At 49.9% G+C, this 25,971-nt stretch overlaps 1 protein-coding gene across 8 annotated transcripts in view; it reads left to right on the top strand.

Moving 5' to 3' along the window:
- The window catches only part of PALLD (palladin, cytoskeletal associated protein), a 310,939-nt gene that overhangs the window by 272,520 nt on the left and 12,448 nt on the right, over positions 1-25,971 (top strand). For 4 of the 8 annotated variants that reach the window (XM_073232834.1, XM_036998818.2, XM_036998823.2 and 1 more), the window contains 6 exons: positions 5,668-6,186; positions 14,452-14,587; positions 17,275-17,373; positions 18,099-18,149; positions 19,152-19,373; positions 23,033-23,182. In XM_073232834.1, coding sequence (XP_073088935.1) covers positions 5,668-6,186; positions 14,452-14,587; positions 17,275-17,373; positions 18,099-18,149; positions 19,152-19,373; positions 23,033-23,182 — 1,177 coding nt within the window. The remainder of the gene's footprint in view (positions 1-5,667; positions 6,187-14,451; positions 14,588-17,274; positions 17,374-18,098; positions 18,150-19,151; positions 19,374-23,032; positions 23,183-25,971) is intronic. The other 4 variants (XM_073232837.1, XM_036998824.2, XM_073232835.1 and 1 more) reach the window with 3 other exon arrangements.

Raw genomic sequence — 25,971 nt, 5'->3', positions numbered from 1 at the left:
TCCTGAATGCCAGAGAGCTGAGGGAGCCCCAAGTTCTGTGCTTTAAGAAATCTGGGGATTCATTAAACTCAGAAAATATACGTGTGAGGAGAGAGGGGGATATTGGGAGATAAAATGTTAGGAGGGGCAAAGAAGTGAGAGAATGACTACTGGTCCTCTTAGGGGAAATAAAGCCATGTGGTGGGTAGGCAATGGGTATTTCTTTTGAAAGATACGACACTTTGCCCTTAGTAATAATTCATTCTTATGACTACAAATTGCACCCCCATTTTAGATAGATTCAGTTCAGCAAACATAAACTAACGGAAATAACCCAGCAGGGAAGGCTCAAGTCTCCCAATGATAACATTGAAATTTGAGGACACATTTATCATAGGAAATCTTAAAATATGCCAAGACCTCTGTTTCATTGGAAGACCAAAAAAAGTCAAATGACAGGTCCATCTTTTTCACCTGTTCTTTAAAACCTTGGAAAAATGCCATGCGGAAGACTTGAAGGTCCTTCAGCCCCCTCTCACAGGGAGCTGCTCTTTGGTGCCTCAGTTAGAAATGAGATCACTGAATTTGCCTCCAGCATTGACAAAAAGGGTTGGAAAACAGATTTTTTTTCTTCAAACATGTACTTTGTCAAGAATTAATACCAAACATTTTCAGTTGGGAGCAGCCCATATTCTTTTAGTGTCCACTGAGCATTGTTTTTATAAGAATCAGTAGCTAATATCTTCCTGCTGTTGTCATTGCCCTGCACAGCAACATAAATGAGAATTATTTAAGGCATTTAACTGATGTGGAGTTGATGCTTACAGAGCCTGACCTTACATTCCTCCCTGCAAAAAAGGCCAAGGCTGAGACCAAGCTCCTCACCAGACCCTTCAGGCTTAGAGATCCCGACGGCAGACACCAGCCACGTACAGTCTGTGCCTGGGTACGGCTTCGTGGGGACCTCAGCACGCAGCCTTCACAAGCCAAGTGATCGTTTGCCTCCCGGAGAGCCGGGTCTCCATGGACCTCCCAGTGGACCATTCTCTGCATCGGGGAGACCAGCTTTGGGACTCAGGTTCTAAGGCCTGGCTTGGGTTGGTGTCGACCCTCATCAAATCAGCACCTCCCGACCTCTCAGGCCTGTTCCCCGAGCTACAGGAGGGACAGAGCGATCCTGTGATGCTCCAGAGGCGGTCCCAGGAGGATTATGAATCGGTCAGCAGTTGCTCCCTGTCTTGCTCAGAGCACAGCGGGTGACTTCAAATAGAGATCGACTTCATGCATTAAGACAGAGCTACTGTGTTTCTGCAGCAGAGCCAAGTCAGATCTGATTGTAAGTGGGAAGGATGAGTCGTCCTAACAGACTTTGTGCTGCTGCGACGAGGTCACTTCTTCCTTGAACCTTCCTACATCACTGTGTTCAGTCCTGGCTCCATCCAGGGAGTCAGTGTGATTCATGAAAGGCTCAGAGGGAACTGAAGATCAAAGAATGGGGCTTTTATTCAGAAACCTATGTCATTTTGCTGTACATGTGACACACACATTCCCAAGCAGTCGTCAGTTTGATTTTAACATTCTCTTGTTTATGGTGCTTTGTGGAAAATCCCAAATCTTTATCCCTGCCCTCTCCCCCAACCTTAGGGAGATGGTATTTAAATTAGTAGTTGTTTTTGCACTTATAACCTCCCACAAAACCATGCAATACATTCTCATTTGGCTTACATTAACTAATTTTTATGGTGTAAGTGATTGTTCTCAGGATTGTGATTTTATGCCTTTTACCAAGGGGGCAGGAAGTCCGTGCCAAACAGAGCAAGTTGTTGGATATTGACCCTCATTGAGCGGATCTCGTTTCTCTGAGAGGAAGACAAATTGAAGCATGAGTAATTGAACAAGAACAACTTTGAAGTACCAATATGCAGATTCAGAGATGGAGCTTAGTCAATACTCCCTGGCCAGAGCCCAGGAGGAATTTCATATTCCATCTATAAATTCCGCCATCAGTATGTCGAGCTCTCTCATACACCTGATCCTGTGTTAATCGCAGCCAGAGAGAAGGATGCTGTGGGAACGTCCAGCAGTGTACCCCCTAATTTACTTACCTACCTTCATCAGGAAATTCTTACAGTCCCCCAGGCCAGGGTGGGCCCCTCCTTCTGGAGTCCTGCCTGCGGAGTATCCCTGAGGAACCCAGCAGGGTATGGACACTGCAGCCAGAAAGCAATGTCGCGGTCGTCGTCATTGACAGGAACGTGTCTGCCATAGTAGTGGTGGTGTGTTGGGTGCTGAGGGTGCTGACTCACAGCCCTGCCTTCAGAGTGCTTGTAAACAGCAGGACCAGGGAGCATGGGTCAGAGGGCACAGAATCACAACTCTTCATCATACAAGGGCTTCCGTCTCATACTAACGTATGTAAACCAACAGCAAATTTATTCTGAAGTCACAAATGTTTTCCAGCTTCACGATCCCAAGTTTCTCTAGACAATTATAAATACTCTATTGTATGAGCAGTGAATAAATTACTTTTTTACAATCCAGATGGTGCTCCAGAGAGATGTAGTGGGAATTTCCAATTTACATAAAAGTTATTTTCCAGAAGTTTACTTTCACATCTTATTTTGAGCTTGGGTGGCAGTCCCTCAGAGAAAAAGTGGTATGTAATAACTAACATTTTAATAAACCTTTTTTGTCTGCTAAGCACTTTGGAGAGGATGATGTAGCACAAGGCTTTCTAGCCGACCACACAACCTGTGGGGAATTTTACAGGGAGATGGTGAAACCCGCCGCCCACCAGGGTGTGGTAGCTGAGTCAGCCCAGGGCCAGGCACCGGCTTGGAGCTGCCCTTCCTCTCCCTCCCCTGCCCTGGCTTTGTGAGTATAGGAAGGGCCACTCCTCGCAGTGGGAACAGGTAGGAGGAAAAGCCCAAAACTTGCTGTAAGTCGGACATCGTCTCTGATTTGAAGAGGACCAAGGACTGATGTGGTGGTTCAGCTGCGGAGCATTTCCTGAGTCATACTGTGCTCACATAGTCCTCAAAGTGACCCACAGTCAGCAGCTGGCAGAGCTGGGCTCCAGCCCAGGGCTGTACTGTGTGATCTTTTTCTCCTGTAGCACACTGCCGCTTGGCTGGTCACTTTTTCCAAGGCTGCTCTAATCCCTTAGCAGGAGAGATTACTGCATTGGAAGTAAATTGGTTTCTGCTGCTCCATTTACCCCTTTCAAATCTAAATGTTTGTCCCATCCAGCCATCTGTAAAACTGTTCTTGTTAAGAGCTGTGTCCAAACCAGGGGGGAGCTCCTGATGTTTGGTGATGTAGGAGGGGAATCCATGAGGTCAGTACTTACATGTTCCTGAGCTGCCAGGAACCTCTCATCTTTGCACCATTTCTCTCTAAAAAGAATCAAGTCTGAATTCAGATCGTCTTACATATGTAAATACTTAAAACCTTGACTGATGATTCAGATCTAAAGGCCCCGGATGGGAGGGCTGCAAGGAGGCATATGAGTGAACACAGTCCTTAGGAGGGAAATACGGCCACAGATTTTTAAAAAATCTCTTTGAAGATCAGGTTCTTCTGTGGTGACATGCCTGTGTAATGCAAGTTGCCAGGAACAGACACAGGTCTAACTAGGCTCTGCCGGTAACTTGCTCTGTGACCTTGAACAAGTTACTGAAATTTTCCTCATTTGTAAATGGGTTGACAGTTACATAACAAAAGGTCATAGACGTCTCATTTTCTTACGTATTGAAACCTTTAGAACTGAAGGAGGGGGTAAGAGGGAATTTCTGAGACGTTTTGAGCTGCGAGTGAGGTGGGGAGAGTAGTGTGAAACTGAAGACTAACGGACTTTAATGATGTACACACAAAGTGTTGTACTTGGGACTAGGGCTGTCTAGAACTCTCAATATTTACCTAACTTTTCAAACTTTACACAGTATTTCCCAGGAGTTAAATTCATTTTCATTTTCAGAGAAGGACAGAAGTTCTTCATCAGAGTATATCCTAGGAACCAAATCACCCTAATGCCTCTTCATTACTTGTGAAGTGCTACATTAACAATTTCTTGAACTTATTACTAAAAGCAGCCCTCGGCAGCTTTAAGCCCACTTGAGTCAGCAGACTTGGTGCTCCCTGTAATGGCTGGGTGAGCAGGCTTGATCCCATGCAGAAAGTCGGAGCCAAGACAGTGGTGCTCTGGGCATTCCTGCCCTGGCTTCAGAGACTGGCTTCTCAGGAGCCACAGCCTGTTCCTGGGGCAGAGAAATCCTCAGACCAGCTGTGGCCCGCAGTTCGGCAGCAGCTCCTTTGAGGAAGGCCAGACAGATCACTTGGGCTGGTGCACTGGTCGGCTGAATGTCGGTGGTGATTCCAGGAATAGGATACATTTTGCCATAGCCAGGCCATGAGAAAGAGAGAGAAAAGGCAGGGACATCAGAAAGGAACATTTGGGGATTCAGAACGAGAATGGTGGGTGACAGGGTCAGAGCTGGAGGGTGGTTTTTACGGGTTCTATTGCTGGACCAGTTCTAAGTACATGAAAGCGGGAAGACATGTGCTGGAGAGTTGACCCAAACCCCAGACGCCTGCAGCCTGAATCTGGTTGAGCCCAGCAGGGGCCTGGCTGCTCTGAAAACACTGAAATTAAGTGCCACGGTCCCCCGAGCTCTTGATCGATGCTCTGCACAGATCAGGCATATAGAACTATCTGACTACTCTCTTCAGTTCCCAAGAAGGTGTTTGTTGCTCTTTTTACAGATTTAAGTGTAATCACTTTACTGTATGATTACAGAAGGGAATAGAAGACACTGGGAAGGAATTTACGACTGCTTTGCTGATGTTCCCACATTTAATGATACTGTTAACAGATCTAAATCTTTTAACTTTTTTCAGCAGCTTTAAATCCTTCTACTGCATTGAGTTCTGAAAGCTTGATTTTGAAGATTGAATATGTTTGGATAGGAAGTTTTGGGATTTTTGTCTTTTAGTTTTAAAAGGTTTAGCATTGCTTTGGCTCTCCAGGGATTTGTTCCTGTTTTAATTGCTTGTTATAGTGCCATCTTCTGTTGAAGTTTATTTTGACAGCTATTGGTTACTATCAGATGAAGAAAGGAAAAAGATGTAAAATTCAGCTAAACAGGAAAGCTTCTGTAAAATACAGTAAGATTTTATGTAATTGCTAGCTAATTACTAACTTCCTCTTCAAAAATTTAAATTCAATCTTCTAGATGGAAAATACTTGAATCAAAATTGACAAGGTTGACTGACTACGTGTTAAAATGTCATTTGCATGTGTTTAGATATGCCGCAATATATTAGTATGTATTAAGGTTTGTATAAGTAATCGGCAATGCAGGCTTTACTACCAAAACTGTGGGTATAGAATATTTTGTATCTGTTTTTGGGGAACAATTCAGAAAGTGGATCTTCCCCCCAAAGCTAGCCTGTGGTATTTCTTGATTGCAGAGTTGACAGCACTGAAACAGGCAGTTTGGACGAACCTAAATCTGGCAAAAATACCTTAAATCGTGTTTTCGTTTGACTTCCTCAAAAAGCTGGCTACGGACGAGGCTGAGCCCCGTCCCGGGTCCCATCCCGCCAGGGTCGCCGCCGCGGGCGGAGGCGCAGCGGTGGGGCGCCGCCGGCCCGCGTTCAGCCAGCTGTCCTCTCTCTCTCTCCCCACAGGGACCCGCTGACGCTGCAGCTCCTGCAGGACCGCGCGCGCCGGGACCAGGAGGCGGGCGCCGCCGCCCCGCCGTCCGCCGCGCCCATGAGCGCGCTCGCCCCCCGCGCCGCGGCCGCTCCGCAGCCGTCGGGCGCCTTCAAGTACGCGCGGCCCAAGCAGTTCATCGCCGCGCAGAACCTGGGCCCCGCGACCCCCACGCCGCCCATGACCCCGACGACCCCGACGTCGCCCACGACCCCCGCGCCCTGGCGCTGCGCCCGCGACTGCGGAGCCGACGCCGACGCCCCGTGGTGCCCGTCCTCGCCGTCGCCACCGCCGCCGCCGCCGCCGCTCAGCCCCACGGCTGCGTTCCAGGGGCCCGACGCGTTCCCGCCGCCGCCGCCGCCGCTCCCGAGCGCCAACGCCGCCCGCCCCGGCCAGACGCCCGCCGCCTTCCTCAGCGCCCTGCTGCCGTCGCCGCCGCCGCCGCCGCCGCCTCCCGTCAACGCCCTGGGCCTGCCCCGCAGCGTCACCCCCGCGTGAGTGACAGGCGCGCGCCCCGCCACGGCGCATCCGGGCCCCGCCCCCGTTTCCTCGGGGCTGCCTACGTCATCCCCTCTCGGCCCTGCGCCGGAGCCGCTCGTGCCGAGCGTGCGCGTCCCCGCGTCCCAACCCCAGCTCGTGGCGCGCGTTCCGTGGCGCGGCGTTTCGGGCGGCCCCTGGCGGTCCCGGGAGCCGCGAGCTCGGTGCTCAGTGCGCGTGTGCTGGTGGCGAGGTGCCGGGCGCTGAGCTGGCGAGCCGTGTGCACGCGCAGCTGGGCCCCCGGGAAACCTGGGGGCGCGTGAGGGGAGGCCCCCGGGGAGCCCGCACGCCGGCCGGGAGCAGGTGCGGGCGCAGGGCGAGCTGCTCCCGGCCCCGCGGGGAGCTCAGGTCCTGCCCGCAGAGTCTGCCGGCGCCGCTCGGAGAGAAAAGAAACGAACCGTATTCAGAAACAAATGAGAAGACCTTAGAATTCAGGTTATGTTGAGTCCTGTGAAAAAGTTTCGCGGTCTGGCGTGCGCCGCCGCCAGCTAAGGGGTCAGCGCCGCTGCTGGACAGGGCGTGTCAAGGAGCGTTAGCTAGCAAAGCCTTTGTGCAAGTGGGCATGCAATACATGTTGATTGCAGGAATTCTGCGTTTGAAGTCCGACTTCTCAAATCTATTGGCAACAGCTCGGATGAAAATGTCGGTCAGTCGAAGAAAGGGGGCGAGTCTGTGGAGTTACAGCGGGTGGTGGGGTGACAGGCCGTTCAGGGAGGAGGCAGTGGACTCGCCTGGGAGAACCAGCCCTTCTCCCTGCTGTCCTGTGGCCGCCCGGAGATGGACAGCTTGCCCCAGAGAGGCCGGCGGTCCGAGGGACTCAAAGGGGGGGAGTGGGTCGGTGACACTTCCCTGCGCTCCCTGTGGGTCCCGGGGAGACAGGCGCTCTGTCACTAAGGCCACGTTTCTCATGAAATGTGACCAGAGACGGCCTGCGTGGGCCCCGGGAGTCGCACCGCCCACCGTCTTAAGCAGGAGCGGTGGTTCGTTCTGATCTTTGACTCTGAGAATCTGAAGAAGACACAGTTTTGAGAGCTTCCCTGAGCTTTCTATGAGCGGCCCTCACAGGCACTCGTTTTTATGGAGTCCAAGTATTCCACAGTTGTTACCGCAAAAGAATCCAGCGGCTCTTGGCATTTAGAAACAGTGAGTGGAGAAGTTCCCGTTTTGCGGGCAGGCGGGCGCCGCAGGGTGGGAGAACCGCCGCCCGGGCCCGGGACCAGGCTCCGCGCAGCTCGACCCGCGGCGGGACGTTGCCTGTCTTCCAGTTTTCCTTTCGCTAAATCACGAACCCTTGAGGAATTCATTCTTTTGATCAGACACGTGAATTTTGAAAGTTTTTCCTCTGGCGGATTGTGGGGCCCCTCATTCTGAATTACAGACGGAAGGTAGCTACTTGCCACCATCATCCAAACAATTTGCCGAAGCCGCTGTCAGGGCTGCCGCAGCGGGCATCCTCCGACTCGGTAGGAACTGCCGACACTTGTCCGACGAATTTCTTCCATTACTTTCATTTCTGTTTCACTGGCAACTTGCGTTAGGACAGCAGATTCAGTTTCACTGACAGGTGTTATTTTCCTGGCTGGACAGTTTGCCATTATGTCAAGTGCCAGTAAATAGGTTGAATCATACATGACTTGGTGAAGCAGAAATACATTAGATCTTTAAAAATACATTAGCCTGCTTTGTTTTACCAGATTCTTAATATAAATTTCAGATATCTGTTTTCTTAATCACCAGTTACATGGCTGTTTTATTCTGTGTGTGTGTTTACCATTATCCTTGTTTTAGTACCGAGAAGAATAGGTCGGTTGCATACTGAATCTCTAAAGAGTCTGTGGAGATGAGGCTCTGTTTCTCTTGTATCTGGGAAGGAGACAAGCTATGGATGCCAGTGATAAACCCCAAGGCAGGCAGGGCCGCTCAGCCTCCCGCATTCGGCTGCCAATCGCTGTTGTTTGGCGATCTGCTGCCTTACTTTTTTCAGATGGCTACACTGCCCCAAGGGTACTAGGGTCACTAGCAGAGAGAATATCACCCTTCTCAAAGCTGTTCACAGATACAGATGTCAAAATCTTTATCAAACTACAATACAAAATAGGAAATCTTTCAGAAGGAGGCAGTGAGGAGAAGATGGCTTAGAAAGAAAGCTGTTTGCACTTGGATGAAACTGATGTACCCCATTCCCTTGCCACCGCCTGTGGCTGGCTTTACAGCGCCCAGTGCTAGAAACCTGTCTTCTACAGAGTAAGTCAGCCCTTGGACGGTGGGAATCCCGAGGGTCTGGGATTGCCCCCCTCTTGATGACGCAGCAATGCAGTCTCGGAGCAGCTCTACCAGGTCTCAGGGTGGATCAGGTCGGATCACCCTTGAAAACAAGACTGGTGTGATTGGCACTGCATTTTTTTGTGATCTGTTCTCCCAAGGGAGTGCTGTATAGCCACCTGTTACAGTGGTTTATACTTTGAATTGCCTCTTTTATGTAAGTAGGGCTGTCGCTTTACCCTGTGTTTGTCAATGAGAGCTTTTATATGGATGTGTTAATAAGAGTCTTTGTTCTGTAGGCTTAGGTCTTACAGACCTTATCTCAGTCTCTCTCTTTCTCCTTGATTTATGAGAAACAGGTAGGTGGAGACACTGTCATCATTCCACCCTCAAGGATGGAAGCACCAAGAGGTGAAGGGATTTCCCAGGGTCTGGAAGAAACCTGAGCAGGGAGGGAACAGCGTGACTCAGTCTTGGGGATCTCTGATAAATCTGACATATGGTATTTCTTGATTAAAGAGAACTGCCGCGGACCAAATATGATATACAGATATATCATATATGTTTATAACAATAATATTACACACAGCAGTAATAATAGTAAACTTCCTTTCGGTACCCTGACGCGATTCCAGTCTGTGTAAGTATGTGGGAGGGGTCTTCCACACATACCTACACCAGCGATTCTCCCAACACCAGCAGGATGCTGGAGAACTCAGCTCAGTGTGGACGCTCTCTCCCCGGGGAGGGCACCAGATTCCCAGGGAAGGGCTCCGTCCTACAGGGCTGCCCTCCACCCCCCACTCCAGACACCATTTGGCAGCCCCCCAGGCAGTTCCCTGTGCTTCTGACCTACTAGCTGCAGACTGGGGGCTCCTATGACTTCCCCTTCAGGTTCAGTTAATTTGCTAGAGTGGCTCACAGAACTCAGGAAATCACTTAGGTTCACCAGTTTAATAAAGGACAAGTGAGCAGCCAGATGAAGAGAGACACGGGGCAGGGTCCCAGATACTGGAGCTTCCGTCCTCGGGCTTGGGGCCTGGCTCGGTGGTCCGGGGAGGCGTCTGGTTCCCCAAGCTCGGAAGCTCCCTCCGACCGAGAAGCAGGATCCAGCCAAGCAGGGCAGGCAGGGCCAAGAGAGGGAGCGCAAGCGGGCCCTTCGTACAGGTTTGTGAGCGCTTCCTTGCACAGTCAGGACTGACTAAATCTTTGGCCACCGGCTGATTCAGCCTCCAGCCCCCGCCCTTGGGTGGGTCCAAAAGTCTCTCATTAACATGACAGGACACCTGTTTCACCTTGAAGGCTCTGCAGTGTTTTCAGGAACTGTGGATGAACACTAAATATACCTGGGGACTATGCATTTGGTCATATGAATGACCAAATATGTAATTCTTATAACCAATTATATCAAACCAACAAAACGAAACCCTGAGTCTTAGGGAAAAGTCTGTAACAGATTTAGTTGTACTTTAGACAGTTTTCACCCCCTGAGTATAGAAAAGACAAAAGCTGCTCTGGGCTTGGCAAACATAGTCTCACTGTCTCTGTCCTGCAGGAAGCCAGTGAGTGGCGGCCTGGTTTCCACTTGGAGGCAGAGGCCTGGAGGGATGGGGGCTTCGCCAGGCTCTGGTCATGGGCCTCATAAGGTCCAGGGTCTTAGAGGATTCCGCGCAGTCATGTCCAGTCCTGGGCAGATGCTTCTCTGCAGATCTGCAGGAGAGGCCTGGGGTCTGCGCTGCTGACGGAGATTCTGTTGAAATCAGTGCCCCGGGAGCTGCTCAGGACGAGCTGATGCAGTGGGCACAGCTGTGTGTGAAGAGAGTGTGACACTCGTGGAAGTTACCTGTTCTCTCTGAAGGGCCCCCTGGTACTTAACAGCTTTGGCTTCATAGTGAAATTCAGCTAAAAAAAACTGAGTTTGTGTATCTTGGGCTCTTGTATAAAGTAATCCATAGATTACATTCTTGAATATGAGGGATACCTAAATGCCAGTATGTTGATGATTCTGCTCTCTAGGATTTTGTGGAATTTCGTTACGAGTAGCTACCACTGAATATAAGAAGAGGAGAAAAAGAGGACTTATAGGAATTTAAAGAAATTCTCTGGTTGCTAGACAGGTACCTGACCTCTTTCATCAATGCTGTTCTCTGGAGATTCCAGTTTCTGGAATACACTGACAGAACGGACCTAGAGTAGCCTCTCAAAGGAAGGAGGCTTCAAGAAGAAGAATCTCCTGGGATTTGGTGGTGGTTAAATCTGGAAGATTTTTCCAGATGTGTGTGTGTATGTCCTGAGATGTTTTGACCCCCAGCCACATGAATATCACTTCTAGCTGCGCAGGGACTGTGACACGGCGTGAACGGCGCTGCAGCGTCCAGCACAGCAGGCTGAGGATGGGAGTCCGTGGGGCTTGTTTCCTAGGTCAGGTTGCTCAGCCCAGGAACAGAGCTGAGTGCTGAAAAGCCAGTCATTAAAGGTTTTTGGCACATTCTTGGGAACTCCCGTCAAGAATTCTTGGCATCTATTTTAACCCTTTTCCCTCTTTCACTCTGTTCCCCTCGCCGGTCTCCTGTCTGTGGCTCCCCCAGGCTGCGTGGCTTCTCTTGGCCTCTCCAGGCCACTCTCACTCTACCAGGCATTTGCTCATGTAATTTTCTTAGTGATCCTGTGAGATATTCGCTGCTACCATCCGCACTCCCCACTCTTCGGAGGAGGAATCTGAGGCAGACTGTCAGGCGACCAGCTGAAGCCGCGCATCTTCTCGGTGGCGGGAGTGAGGTCTTGAGCCCTGCGCTTTAGTCAGTGTCGGCTCTGAATTCCTTCCTGCCCCCCGCCTGCATCCTCCACCCCCATCGCCTCCGGGGCTGCCAGTGCCTCTTCCTGGGGGCCTCTGCCGCCCTTCCAGCCCGCAGTCTCTTCTGGTCTCCTTTATCCCCATTGCACCCAGAATCACGACCACGGAGTGTGTTCCTTAATTCATTCCCCAAATCGTTTCTTGTGCCAAGAACTATCCTTTAGGGTGTGGCTGTCGTCTCCATGTCACACAACAGTATAGCGTTAAGACTATAGTGATGGAACCTTTGTTTTATTGTGTATTTTCCTTTTTATGCATAGAATGTCTAGTGCACAGAATTCCAGATGTCCTCAGGCAATAGTCGCTTACCTCACAGACCAACTGTTGTGTTACAAGCTTAACAGAGTTGAACTGATGTCCCTGCCTAGCATTGTGCCTTGGCTGAATGCTCAAGAAATATTTGTACAGTAACTGTTAGACATTTAATAATCTTTCCATTGATTGATTTTTACTTCAGGGGTAATTTTTCAGAACTAAGAAAATATGTGTACATTAAATTCTGTAATCTACCAAAAATAATGCATTAAAAATAGGGGGAATTTGGCATGAAGTAAATGCCCTTCTAATGGTAGTGATCTTGATATGTTTAAAGAATTGGCTTGTTATAAGAAATGTAAGAGGATCAGAGTTTTTATTTGGGTCGAAGTGTAATTTTAATTGTTCTCTTTGAAACAATAAATACCTGGATGGCAAGAATCCAAACCAAGGTGAATGACCCCGGAGCAGCTGAACTCGGGTCCACTCGGAGTCCAGTTTACAAACGTTTTTTAAGCCTGAACTCTGCAGGGAGTAGGCAGGTGTCGAGCTTGTTCAAGAGACTCAGGCTGTGTCTTTAGAGTCCTCTGCTTTCTTGCCCGTGATCTGTTCGTCCACTGTCGCCCTGCTGCCTCTCCGTCCCTGCTGTGCAGAGAGCCCAGCTCCCCGTGTCGTCTGCCTTCTCTCGTCCTCACGTCGGTGTGCGACCGGCATACTTGCCAAGTTTAAAGTAGTAATGGGAGCCCGTGTGTTCCCAGTGATACGTGCTGAACAGAGGCTAGCTGTCTTTGACTTGACCTTCCCTGTGACGTCCAGGCCTAGCTTTTCTGGCTCTCAGGTGTAACAGGCTCTAGTCAAAGGCAGTCAGAACTTACTTCCAGAGCCGCCTGATTCCTTGTTCTGAGCCTGACTTGTTACATGTGGTCTGATTTCACACGGCTATGGCACGGGTTTTCTTGCCTGAGGAGGGAAAGCGGAGGGCAGAAGTGAATGGAGAGCCATCCATCCATTCATTCCAGGACTGTTATTTGGGGCGTGCACTTTGACAAGCATTGTGATGAGCAGAAGAGGCTGGTGAAGGGGAGACCATTAAAGGAGCCCTGTGTCCTTGGCCAGGGCTCCATCCACATGCCTCCGCCAAACAGTCACTGTCCAGGGACCCAGGCCCCTCACCCTGGCCTAGACCAGCCACCCTGCGTTTGGGGAGGTTCGCCTGTCTAAGCACATTGAAGGGTGAACAGCCAAGAAGATGGGGGAAGGTCAGCAAGGGAAGGGGCAGGAATGGAAAAGGACAGGAAGGATGGCTGTTGGGAGACCAGGAGCCCACAGGGCTGCAGTGAGGGTGGGGTCAGCCCTGTCCCAGGACACCCTGGCTCCCTCCTGCCAGGTCCCCAGCACTGGTGGGTCAGTGGGGGCCCCAGGGCTCATTTCCATCCTTGGCATACCACAGCTTTTCCAGGTCAGTGAGGTCACATCAGGCACATGAGGCCTTGGTACACTGCAGTAAACCTGTTTTTAACTTAGAAATGTCTTGCCTTAAAATATGGAAATAGGGAAGCGTGTATTTGTAGATGCATCGTTCAAAGACAAATAATGACTCAGAAGCCTCACGGTCCACAGCCCTTTGGGAGCCCCCTGTGATGCTGTGCGGCCAGGTCCACCCTCTGACCCAGAGGGGCCACTGCCCTGGGCTTGAGGTACTCACTCTTCACAGCTACAGGTGCATGGTTCCCTGGGTCTGTTTCTCACACTTGTGTCTAAAGGGCTTGTTGAGACACAAATGCTGTATCCTAACCCAGAGTTTCTGATTCAGTAGGTCTGGAGTGAAGCCAGAAACCTCAATTCTAGCAGGTTCTCAGGGACCCAGATGCTGTGGGTGCAGGACTGCCCTCGAGCACCGCTGCCGTGGTGGCTGACGGTTGAGCTTTCATAAATGGAGGCACAGTGTATGTGTTCTTCAGCTTCCTTTTTTTGACTTGACATTATGGTTTAGAAATCCAGTCAGGGGGACCCAGACCCCTCACTCCAGCCTGGACCAGCTGCCCTGCATTCGGGGCGGGTCGTCTCTGTGTCCCATGCCCCGCTGGTGTGTGTTGATCTCTGCCTGTAGCCCTCTGAGGGGCTAGGAAGGAAAAGGGGAAGCAGGCTGCTTAGACACCCACAGACGTGGCCCCACACCCGCCCGGCATCTGGCGTGCCCACCAGTGAGCCCCAGCTTGCGTGGCCTGGCACAGCCGGCCTTGCAGAGGAAGGTTCTGAAGCATCATGTCTCCTCAGAGCTTCGGGCTCCCCAGGACGTTTTGGGGCTTGGGATGCCAGGCAGGCAGGACCTGAGGCTGCCCGGGGCCGTCAGGGGTCCCGCTGACCATGTGTTGGGCGCCACTGGCCCACGCTAGTCCCGTAGGGAGGAGGGGGCAGAGGGAGGCTGGGCTGTTTGCTCCGAGTGGGCTGGGCGCTGCTGCCCCGGGGGCTGACCGCGAGGACCGGCAGGCTGAGCCTGTGAGGGTGCGGAGGACTGCGTTTCACCCTCTGTCGGGTCCTCTCAACAGTCATATGTAGCATGTATTTTCATACCTGCTTATGAGGACTAGCAAGGAACCCGTCAAAGTCACGTACGTGACACAGGGCCGAGCCGGGTCCCACGGCGATGGCATGGCACCGCGCCTGGCGCCCCGCCCTGAGGCCCGGGCCCGACCTGCGTGCACGTGGGCGCCTGGCAGCCCCGCTAAGGTGTCTGCACGTCGGGAAGCTGGCGCCCCTTCCTGCCCGCCGGGAGCCAGGCCGCGTGGCGTGTGGACGGGAGCGGCGCCGCACCTGACGGGTGAATGCGCCCTGCGCTCTCGTCCCGCAGGCGGCTTCCCAGGAAGGCCGGCAGGGCCGCCAGGATGGCCTCCGAGGAGGACATCCAGGGCACCAAGGACGCCGTCATCCAGGACCTGGAGCGGAAGCTGCGCTTCAAGGAGGACGTGCTCAACAACGGCCAGCCGGTACCGGGGGTCTGCGGCTTGAGTCGGGGGCGCGGAGAGAGCGGGGCGGCCCCCCCTGCTCCCTGCTGTCCGCGCGGAGCCAGCAGCGGGAGACGGAGGAGGGAGGGCGGCTGTGAGGCCGGCGCAGGACGGGGCGGGGAGCTGTACGGAGAGAGGGACACAGCCCGGCCCCGGGGCTGGGAGGGAGAAAGGGCCCCGGGGCGCTGTGTGCCCCACCCCCCGGAGGCAGCGGCCTGGATCCACGGGACCCGATGACGTGCGCGCCTGCACACAAAGGGCGCCTTGGGGAGGGGACAGCTCTGCCCCGTCGGGCCAGACAGCTGGAGTCCAGGGCGAGAGCGGGTCCCCAGGCTGCGGAGAGGGAGAGCGATGCGTGGGTCTCGCCCAAGTGCACTAGGTGTTTTCCGCACTGGACTTAGGTGTTTCCCCACCAGCTTTTTACGGACCCTTCTTATCACATCAGGGACAAGAGGGGCATGTCTAGCCAAGATTTCCCTGGGCAGAAAAGGTGCCTTTGTGGCTTTATTATGGAATTACCACCAGAAAAATTTGCCTGGCTCTTAAGTAGAAGAAAAGAAGGGCCTCTCCCCCAGGTTCTTTCCAAGTAGAAGCTCTGTTAATTATGCTTTCTGGCCATTCCCATCACAAAGCACCGATGAATAAAAACATGAGAACAGACACGCTCGACTGGAAAGGTGGGAATAGTGTGGGTTTTGGTGGTTAAGGCATGCTGAGTTTAGGAAAATTAAGATTCTAATGAGATCTCACGTTCATTCTCTGAGAATAGAAGATTTTCACAACAGGGAAATATTTCTCCCTGAAATAAGTGATTGCATGTGTGAATGCACATACTCTGGAAGTTTTCCCTGGCTGTCAACTGAAGCCCTTGAAAGATTACAACAAATACTTATGGAACTTGTAAGCCAGGTAAAGGCATCTTTCCAGTCCCATTCTTTTTTTAAATATTCCTTATGGACCAAGATTCTCTTGATTAAATAAGACTTTTATAAGTTACTATGCCAAACTATGTGTATGTGCATTTATATGTATCTGCTACATATTTATCTTTTATATATGAATATATATTTTCATGTTTGTGTGTTTAGCAGTGAATGAGTCACAGTAAATTCCACAGATTTCCACACTTGAGTTTAAAAGGACAAGAAAAACAAGGTTTCCCTTTTTAGAAACTGGAACTCTCAAACAACCATTTCCCAATGTTCCATATTATTCTGTCGCTTATTTTTGACTCCTGAAGGCAGGGTTTGCATATCCACGTGGCACAGTGGTTGGAAACGAAGCTGTGAAGTGGACTCGGCTTCTGTGGCACCAGCTGCATTCTGGGGAAGGACTAGGTGCCAAACTGATGCTTCTGCTTGGAAGGAACAGGGTGGAGATTACTCCAGTTCTCCCTTTGATGTTGACACAGTTCATCACAAAAACATTAGGGGGGCTTTTAAGAGAGCAGGTACTTCAGACTGTCTTTGAAAATGGAATTTAGTGATTTTTTAACAGACGTGAGAAAAGTAATTTAAATGACAGCATACAGGACTGAGACACCCCCTGAGCCGAGCCTGCCCCGTACACCCCTTCTTCACGAGGGGAAGGAGTTTGGCTTTGGGGCTGTTTGTCATTTGGCACTCGGCTATTTCACTTCCCGGCTTCAGATGAGACTAGAACCAGCAATTACTGGGAACTGTGAATTCACCCAACATATTTTCCTGATTAGAGAGTTTCCAATAAAATTTGCATCTATAGTCAGAAGTTTGAAAGTTTATCTGAAATAACTTCTGTATTTTTTTTTTAGATTGTTTTCTATTTTGAATCAAACAGTTGTTTGTAAAATGTACCTGCTGGGGCAAATGGTCTCTGAAAGCTCCTTCCAGACCTATAATTCTAAAATATTTTAGAATGAACAAAAAATGTTGGTGTCTCTTTTATACCAGAATAGCCTAGCAAAAATGGTTTTGGCCAGATGCAAAGTGCTGGTTGCCAGATGCAAAAACGGGACCACTTCTCTGCCTGACCATCCTGTAGTCTGCCCCTGAGTAGAGCATGAGTGGTGGGTACTAGCTTGGCAGGTATCTTTCATGTCCTTTTGCTAATTCAGCCCTGTGCAGACGTTCTTTGTGGATTATTACCTTGGCCTACATTCAGCCATGTTACACCGCAGCCTAACAAGTGCCTGGAGGGGATGACACCCCTCCACGCTCCCCAAGCCCCAGAGCAGACAGGACCGTCACTGTCGCTGGCCTAAGATCTCCCATCAGTCTCAGAGCTGCCTGGCTTGTGCTGGAGCCTGTGGGTGGCTGTGAAAGTGTCACCTCCTTGGTAAATACTTTGCTGTCTGAGTATATCTTCCTCTGTCTGCCATTGAGGACAAGTGTGTCATGTGTATTTTCTGTGGGCTCCCACCTCACTGCTCGTTATACCCACACTGAATTCGTGCTGTGTCAGTGGGGCGCTCAAGATAGCTGCCCCATTTCCTGACCCTGGGCCGGAAGGGGCAGGTGAAAACCGGGACAGCTGAAGCAGGGAGAGCCTCAGTCAGCTTTTATGGAAGGTGTCTGGAGGTGGGGAGAAAATACGGAAAACCTCAAAACTCTTTTCTTTAAATTCTTTTGTCATGAGGCAGCATATAATGGTGATTTCTCTAACTTTGTCTTCTTTGTTACTTACCTGTTTAGAGATTAACCTACGAAGAACGAATGGCCCGTCGGTTACTAGGTGCTGACAGCGCGACCGTCTTTAACCTTCAGGAACCAGAAGAGGAGACGACCGGCCAGGTAACGTGCCTCGGGACATCCGCCCAGTGAGCAGGGAGCTGACGGTGGGGAGGGGAGAGGGGGCAGGTCACAGACGAGCTGTGCAGCGCCATTGGGCAGCCTCGGCTGATGTTTGTGGCGCATGCACCGCGGGACAGGCCTGGTGCTCAGTGACTGGCACCTGTTCTGACGTCCTACTGACTGGCTCATTGTTCTCCTTCAGGTGTCTTCCTGTTTCCCCCATGCTCAGCTTTAATGCAGAATAGTTCAGTGTGGAGAAACATGTTTGCACTGAAAATTCGTATTTGAAATAGCTAGTAAATATTTCAATATATTCTTAAAATCTAGTCAAAGTAAAAAACTCCATGCAGAAAAGCCTATGTCTTTAAATTTCTTACATGTCCAGTTATAAATCACTCAGCAGAAAAGCCTACAATGCTGTTTTTGTCCTCCTGCTACCACACAAAACCAGCCACCTCATGAATTTGATGTGAGCTGTTTATAATCTCCTCTGCTGTGTGTGGGACCGCCAGATGCAGTCTCAAGATAAAAGGAAGCTTTGGAATCAAGGTTAAAGGGTCACATAAATCTCATGTCTGTCGAGAAATGGATCTGCCTTCAAAATCTGAAAGTTTTTATGTGAAATACTGCTACCATTATAGTTTCACATGAAGAAAACTAGAACCTTGCTGGAGTCTTCACTGTTCCTGTACTCAGCCTTCACCTCTCTGTTTCTGCCCCTACAGGAAGTCGGGGCTCCTCCTGCTTCTGTAGGCGGTCCTCTGGGCGCCCAAAAGGTCGAGCTCGCACCTCCCTCCTCTCTGCGCTCCCTGTGCCGGTTTTCTCCTGTTCGCCTGTATACGTGTCTTTGCTGCTGCATACTAACTGACTATAAACGCTGTACCCGGTGTCTGCTTTCACTTACTATCACATGAGCAAGACTACTGTGATGTGATTTTTCTTACCATTTATTTACAAACTTGATTTTGATTCTTGAACTTGAAATGGATTCTCTCAACTGAATCGTGAAAAGTTTCTCATTTGTTACATATCTTTCTAAGGGAACAAGTGCTACTTCTCAAACCGACTAATTTGACAATAATTAAACAACTTGTGTGTTTTTGAAGTTTTATGCATACTAAAGTAGGAATGTTTTTAGCGGGCTGGCTTGCCACTCTTCTCATAAGCACGAGGACTGTAGATTTCCGTTTGTTGAGGCCTTGGTCACTATAGGACGTTGATGGGTTCTTTGTTTTTAATATTTCAAGCAAAATTTTGACTGGACTGTCATTCCTGTTTTTCTTTTCAAGAGGGTGGAGAATTGTCTCTAAAGGTGCCCAGAGGCTGTGTAAAGGGCTGTTAGCAGCAAAGAGCATGGCGCCTCCTCCCTGTTATCCGCGTGCTGAGGGCTGTGTTCAGGGTCCGGCTGCTCACCGCAGGCACCGGCACCTTCCAAGGAGAGGCACCCTCATCAGCTTTCACCCGACAGATGAAGTCAGGGTCCACCATCTCATTTTCATGAATAGCTTAGGAATGTATGACCATGGCCGTTTTCTTTCCTCTCCCTTTCTCCCCAAGAGAATAAAGAATCAATCTTCATAGCTTCTTGTGGGGTGGGGAATGATAGACTTGAAGGCACTTGAAACATCACATGCATTCACGTCAGACGTTTTGTTCGATACGGAGTTGGGCTGGGCTGGCTGTAAGCTCTGCAGTAACGGTCCCCGTCCCAGGGGCCTTCCTGCAGGGGGGCAGGCTCACGGGCGGCAGCTGCTCACACGGCCTTTCTGGTCTACCAGGAGTACAAGGTCTCCAGCTGTGAACAGAGGCTCATCAGTGAGATCGAGTACCGGCTGGAAAGGTGCCCTGTGGACGGGCCGGGCGACGAGGCGCAGTGTGGCGCCCTGCCCGTGGAGAACGGGGCGGCTCCAGGCTTCGAGGTGAAGCTGAGACACTACAAGGTCTTTGAAGGGATGCCAGTGACTTTCACCTGCAGGGTGACCGGGAATCCAGAGCCAAAGGTGAGCCAAAGACATGGCTTTTTAAGACTCATGTTTTCTGAGGAAGAGTTTAGCTCCCAAACTACAGCATGTGTGGGAGGAAGGGGTGCCCTGCCTTTCTGGGGGACAGAGCAGGACAAGGCAGGGGACTAACTCTGGGTGAATAATCGGCAAGGAGCTATGTGCACACTGGGCACGCGTGTGACATTACCCTTGTTACTCCAAGTTACAGGGAACTAAGCTGAGATTGATTAATTTCCCCAAGTCAGAGAGTTGGTGAGTGGCCAGGCTTGAATATGAACCCCATAATCTGTACCATACAGAGAAGAATTCTTACCACTCACTATGAAAACTACAGATCTTTAACCCACAGAACCGAGGCTTCCTGTGTTTACAAAGGGGGTGACCTGAGGGCCTGTGGTGCTGCCTCAGCTGGGAGCCCTCCCCCTACAGACAGGTGGGAGTGCTGGGCAAAGAGCTGCCCTGTCTTTACCAGGAGGCTAGAATGACTATTATTCACTAGCCCGGCAAAGCCATGAACAGGATCACATTTTTCCCTGGAACTTGAAAGAAAAGAACTGAAAGGCACCCATGAGAAGCTGAAGCTCCCAGTTACACTCTGCCATGACACGGAGCCAAAGCTGAGAAATTAGTATGAAATCTAGTCCAGGACCATTAAAACCACCCCTAGGTTTCTAGCAGGAGTGAGCAAAAACTGCCCTCTTGGACACATTCACAAAGTTGGGCCCCGTCAGGCGTCTACAGGACGGAAACTGACGAGAAATGGGGAACAGCAGCCTGGGCACCGCACAGTGCAGGCCACAGAGCAGCCATGCTTAAACTGACTGAAACCAGCTTGAAAGGACTGAAGGAGAGAGTGGGTACCAGAGGCAGGTCTGTAACACACGCGCGCGCGCGCGTGCGCACACACACACACACACACACACGACACTCGCTGAAATGCAAAGCTGCGAGGCTGGGGGGAGAAGGCTCTGCCACACACACACACACACACACACACACACACACGACACTCGCTGAAATGCAAAGCTGCGAGGCTGGGGGGAGAAGGCTCTGCCACACACACACACACACACACACACACACACACACACGACACTCGCTGAAATGCAAAGCTGCGAGGCTGGGGGGAGAAGGCTCTGCCACACACACACACACACACACACACACACACACGACACTCGCTGAAATGCAAAGCTGCGAGGCTGGGGGGAGAAGGCTCTGCCACACACACACACACACACACACACACACACACACACGACACTCGCTGAAATGCAAAGCTGCGAGGCTGGGGGGAGAAGGCTCTGCCAGGCAGAGCGGCCGTGCGCCATGGGGCAGGGCCTCTCCCGCCGGTGCCCCGCCTGGTGCTCCGTGTTGTCTGCCTTTCACACTGAGGTAAGTTTACTATCACATTCTTTCCCCAAAACCAAAAGGTAGGACAAAGAAAATAGCCTTAAATTTTCAAACCCTTTTCTACCTCCTAATAAAATGGGACTTTTAAAACAATAAACTGTTCTTAGAGAAAATTTCCTTGCTATATTCTTGGCATTATTTGGGTAACTGTTGTGTATTCACAAACATGATGTCACATGCATGCATTAAAAAAATTGGCAGCTTATGAATGAAACTCAGTGAGAAACTACATCTTGAACTTCCAAAATATTCACAAAAGAGCCCATGTTATCTTTAAACCTACTCGAGGCATAAGGTCGTTGATCAAGTTCTAAGGCCACTGATTCCTGTCCTAATAACAATGTCCACTTGGAAGAAGGGCTATTGTTCCTGACATAACTGCTGACACAAGTTTAAATGTTTTCCAGCTTTAAGAGGCTTAATTTTTTAGACTTTTTTATTGTTAGATTTTCTTCCATTCCTCCTTCCTCGTCTCCTTTTCCTCACTGCCGTTCGTTGTCTCCCCCCCGCCCCCGGTTTACTGAAGAACTATCTCTTCTGTACATGTATGAATTTTATTAGAATTATAAAGTATGGCATATCCACCATGTTTTTTTAAAATCCTATTTTTAGCTTATGTTTTTTTTAAAACATTACTCTGCCCTTAGCATACTTGTTCTGAGACATGAGAAGACTGCAAAGCACATGTAAGCCACCTGCTCTCCCGTGCCCCTTCCCTCTCCGGTAGCACGGTAGGTAAGAGGGTGAAACTATTGCTGGCTTCTCATTTGAAAGTTGTGCCCCAAGTAGAAAGTAGGATCAACACAGCGCAATGATTTTGAAGACCTGGTAGGGCGGCGAGAATGCCAAAGAGAGAGACTATGCTACCCACGCTTCTTGTTGCACCAGGAATAATCAAACCACTGAGAAGAGCAGGATGATTACTAAGGACCTGGCTTTGTATAATTCTGTGTTTACTACTCGAAGTTAATAGTGTAGTTGATGGTTAATTTTTAGGTTCTTGAGATTAATTGCAGTTTCTGTAAATTGGGAGCTAACTGAAGAACAGGGACTGGGAAAGTCCCGGCAGTCACAGCCTGATGACTGGTGCATTTATTCAGGGCAACATGCTCCTATCTTTTTCCCGTCTTAGAGACGAAGTTTCAGAAATATTTTTCAGATTCAGAGCCTTCAACAGGGAGTTGCATTTGAATGCCAGTTGTGGTCTCAATTTGGAGATTGATTTACATGAAGGAAGAAGTTGGTTTTAAAAACTGAAGGCTGTAGAGTAGGTTTCTTCTGTCAGGAATCAGAAATGCTCGTGGCTGAAAGGAACAGAATTGACAGCAGAGGACTTGCAGTGACTTCCAAGGGGGACGTTTGTCTAGTTCCCGGGCATGCGGTCTGGGCAGGCGGAGGGGGCGCCCGGTGAGCATCCGGTCATGTTTCAGCTGTTAACTGATTCAGGATGACGGCCTTATCTTTTGGCGATAGATTCCTAAACTAAGTGAAAAATAATAACCAAATAAGGTCCCATGGACAGTGATTTTGTTCAAAAGTGAGGGAAGGCAGAAGAACCCTCTGAAGAGGTATTCTGACCATTTTAAAAGTGTTTACTTAATCAAGATTTATTTTAAGTTTTAATTGATTTTCATGATTTTCTATCAACCCAAGTTAAAATACTATTTGAAAATAATTAGAAGCTTAAATAACTATGTTTCCTCCAGCACAGTGGGGAGAGCCGACAACCTTCTGACCTCTGGGCATATGCTCCTTACCCAGAATGAAAGTGGTTGAGTTTGCCCACCAGGCCCTCCGCTCTTACCTCCCTCTGCCCCACCCAGTTCTGTCTCACAATTCAGTGGAATGATCAGAGTTTTCAGTTTTACCTTTATTTTAGAAGTAATTTTAATTCAGTACATTTGATAATAGAAGCAAAAAAGAAAAGTGCCTATAAAGCCACGTCAGAAATAATCACTGTCAACATTCGACGTGGCTCCCTCCACGTGACACATGTATGTAAATGCCTACGTAGGTACATCACTTTTAAAAATAGAGGATATATAATTTAAAAAAATATGATAGAATTAAACTTATTTGTTTCCTATTCTTTCCACTGAAGAAGCAATTTCCTGTTCAGGTGTTTTGTTCGACACTTTAACATGAAAACTCAGATCAGCTCTGCAGGCCACACGATCATTACTTGCCAGGCCCCCCGACGGAGCAGCACCGCGAACGTCCTTAATCTCTGTCCCCTTCCACAGATCTATTGGTTCAAAGATGGGAAGCAGATCTCTCCTAAGAGTGATCACTATACCGTTCAGAGGGATCCAGATGGGACCTGTTCTCTGCGTACTGAGGCCTCCACCCTCGATGATGATGGGAATTACACGATCATGGCCGCAAACCCCCAGGTAACGGGGCCACGGGGCTGCTTCAGTTCTGTGCCGAGGGCCTCCAGGCGTGTATTTGGACAGAGGAGCTATGTAGTTAAAAGGTGGAGTCACACTTCTTTGACCTGAGACCTTTTTCCCAAATTTTACATCCACCTTGATTTCAGAGAATGAAAAGTTCTCTGTTTCATAAATCAGGTATTTTTCTATGTGGATATTTCTGCACATAAAATTGAGGGCCTAATATATATATACACACCCCTTACGTAAGTGCTGGGTGAACAGGACAGAGTCCTGAGACAGAAACTAAGCCATTAAACAAAAACATAAGTAACAGAAATTTCACATAGGATTAAGCCCTACAAAGGAATAAAAGGAGAAAAGGATAGCAAGTGGCACACAGATGTTACAGTAGAAAAACTCAATATTTAAGAGAGAAATAGACCTAAATCAGTGGGCCTTACGTAGTGTGTAAGCAGAGACAAATTACAACTTTGATAGCACCTATGTGTAGCATTAAGGACTTTTTGTTTCCACCCTGATTTCTCTTGTATTTGACCTTAGATTTAGGGTCAGAAAGCCAGCTGGCTACTTAGAATTTAATAAGCACCACTGGTGACTTGTTCCAGCTCAACCCTGCGGATGCTTCCTTATTGGGTGCCTTGTGTATTTTAGGCACTGTGTTGGGTACAGGGATGCAGAAATGAGTCAGAAGTGATCTTGGACCCTCAGAGTTCAGTGTGTGATGGTAATTTTATGACATCAGCAGAAGTCATGCACAGAACATAGTCTTCTACAGAAATGAAGCTAAAATTAACAATTTTATTATATAAATAATGAAGATTGTCCAGAGCCATGTTTTGAAAGCCTCTGGTCTATTTTATCATTCTATATTGCATTATATTTTGAAGGAACTATTGCCTTAGAAAATAATACGACTACTTTTAGCAAAGCTTGCTGACCTCTAAACTTGTGTAGCATTTACCGCATCCCAGTGTTACACTGCCAGGTAAAGGTGCGCTTCTGCAGCAGCGCAGGCTGCCCCGGGCACAGCAGGCTCCCCACCGCCCGCGGGTTTCCGTAGTAACGTGCCTCCTTGAGGCTCCAATTCTTCAGTCCATGAATACACGACCATCACCTTGAAATGTAGCCAGAATCACCACCTTTACTAAAAGGTACATTTTAATGCTTCCTTGAGTTCATGTTTGGTGTATTTGAGGTAACAAAAGTAGAACTTGCCTTTTTTTCCTGATTATATTTTCAGTATGTTTCCTTGACTATCATTAACAAATTTTGATTTCAGTTTTCTGACTATTAAAAAAATAGTGGAGAATTCAGCAAAATCCATAACTTTTCCTGAGGCTGGGTTCCTTACCCACCCTCACCGAGGAGGGCCGGGTCACGTGATGCCCACGGAATCCCCGTGTTCCATAGACGCTGCTCGCCCGCAGGGATCCTGACTCGGTTTTCCAGGCATTTTCCACAGACACTGTAGACTCTCTGGAGTAAGCTGCTTATAGGACAAAAGCACATAAATGGAAAACTGCATTATGTGTCTGCTGCTTGTCCCCTTCAAATTATACTGTTGTCCTTTACATGTGGGAAAGCGCTAGGCGGCGAAGGACTCGCTGCCCATGGCCGAGGGCAGAGGCCGGGCCTGGATCAGCAGCTCTGAGAATTAAACTATTGGCGAGCCACAGTGTGGCCGTTCCGTACAGGAGGGCTGCTGAAGAACCCCGTAAACAGAAGAGGAGAGACAGCGAAGATGGGCCAGAGTCACAGAGCCCTTCTGATGACCCCGAAACGCCAGAAGCTTAGGGAGAGGAGCACACGCTCCTAGAGTTCCAGCTCTGCCACTTGCCAGCTGTGTGACCTTGAGCAGGTCACTGACCCTCTCTGTTCCCGTTGCCTCTTCTGTGAAATGAGAGTAATAAGATGGACTTAAGTAAGGCGTGTTAGGTGCCCGGCTCACCTGGCATATATGCCTTCAGTGAGCACCCACCCCAGGGACTGGGCCTCGGCTGAGAGCGCCCGCTGTTCCTGATGGCTGTCGGGACACGAGAGCCTTCTGACCTCCGGCCTGCCTCTTCACCATCCTGGTGGAAGGTGGAAGGAGGCTGGCAGCCAGCGTGCTGTGCCACGGCCACAGGCCTGCAGGGAGGGAGCTGGAGGCTGTGGCCGGGGCCTCCCCCAGTGCGAGCCTCCTGGGTAACCCTGTCCATGCTGCTGGCCGAACTCTGCTTCCCACCTGTGCCCCAGGCACAGAGGCTGGACGGCTCCTGGTCTGCACTAGGCACAAAGCACCCCAGGGGCCTGGTGACCAGAGCAGTTCCCCGGACCGGGGGGACTCCCCCAAGGTCTGCTGACGCTGCATGGGGGCTAAAGCCTCCTTTCCTCCCCAAACAACCAAAGACAGGCACGGGGAACCAGAGCTGAGGCCCCAGCCTGAAGTGGCTGAGAGAGAACTGTGGCCTTCAGCCCCTTGCCGGGTGATTCTGACCGCAGGGGTAAAACTGCTCTGCCCAGGGCTCTTCCCAGGCTGGCACGTGCAGACACACCAATGCAGGTTTTGGGGGCCATCACCTGAGAGTGGGATATGCTGCACTGCCTGTTGGGAGGACGCAGTGACCTCAGATTCCTGTGGCCTGACCTTCCCTGCGGCCGCCATCCGCTGCAGAACACCACAATAGAAGCGTCTTACTGTCGTCTGTCACCGTCTCGGCTTTGTGACATGCTACTGGACATGAGTCCTTGCATTCCTGTAATTTGTGAATTAACACACAATTAAAAGAAGCATGATCTAAGTAGGT

Source organism: Manis javanica, chromosome 3 (genome assembly GCF_040802235.1).
Source record: "Manis javanica isolate MJ-LG chromosome 3, MJ_LKY, whole genome shotgun sequence".
NCBI classification, from domain to species: Eukaryota; Metazoa; Chordata; class Mammalia; order Pholidota; family Manidae; genus Manis; species Manis javanica.
The sequence above is the reverse complement of the archived record's forward strand: the minus strand, read 5'-3'. Positions and strand labels throughout refer to the sequence as shown.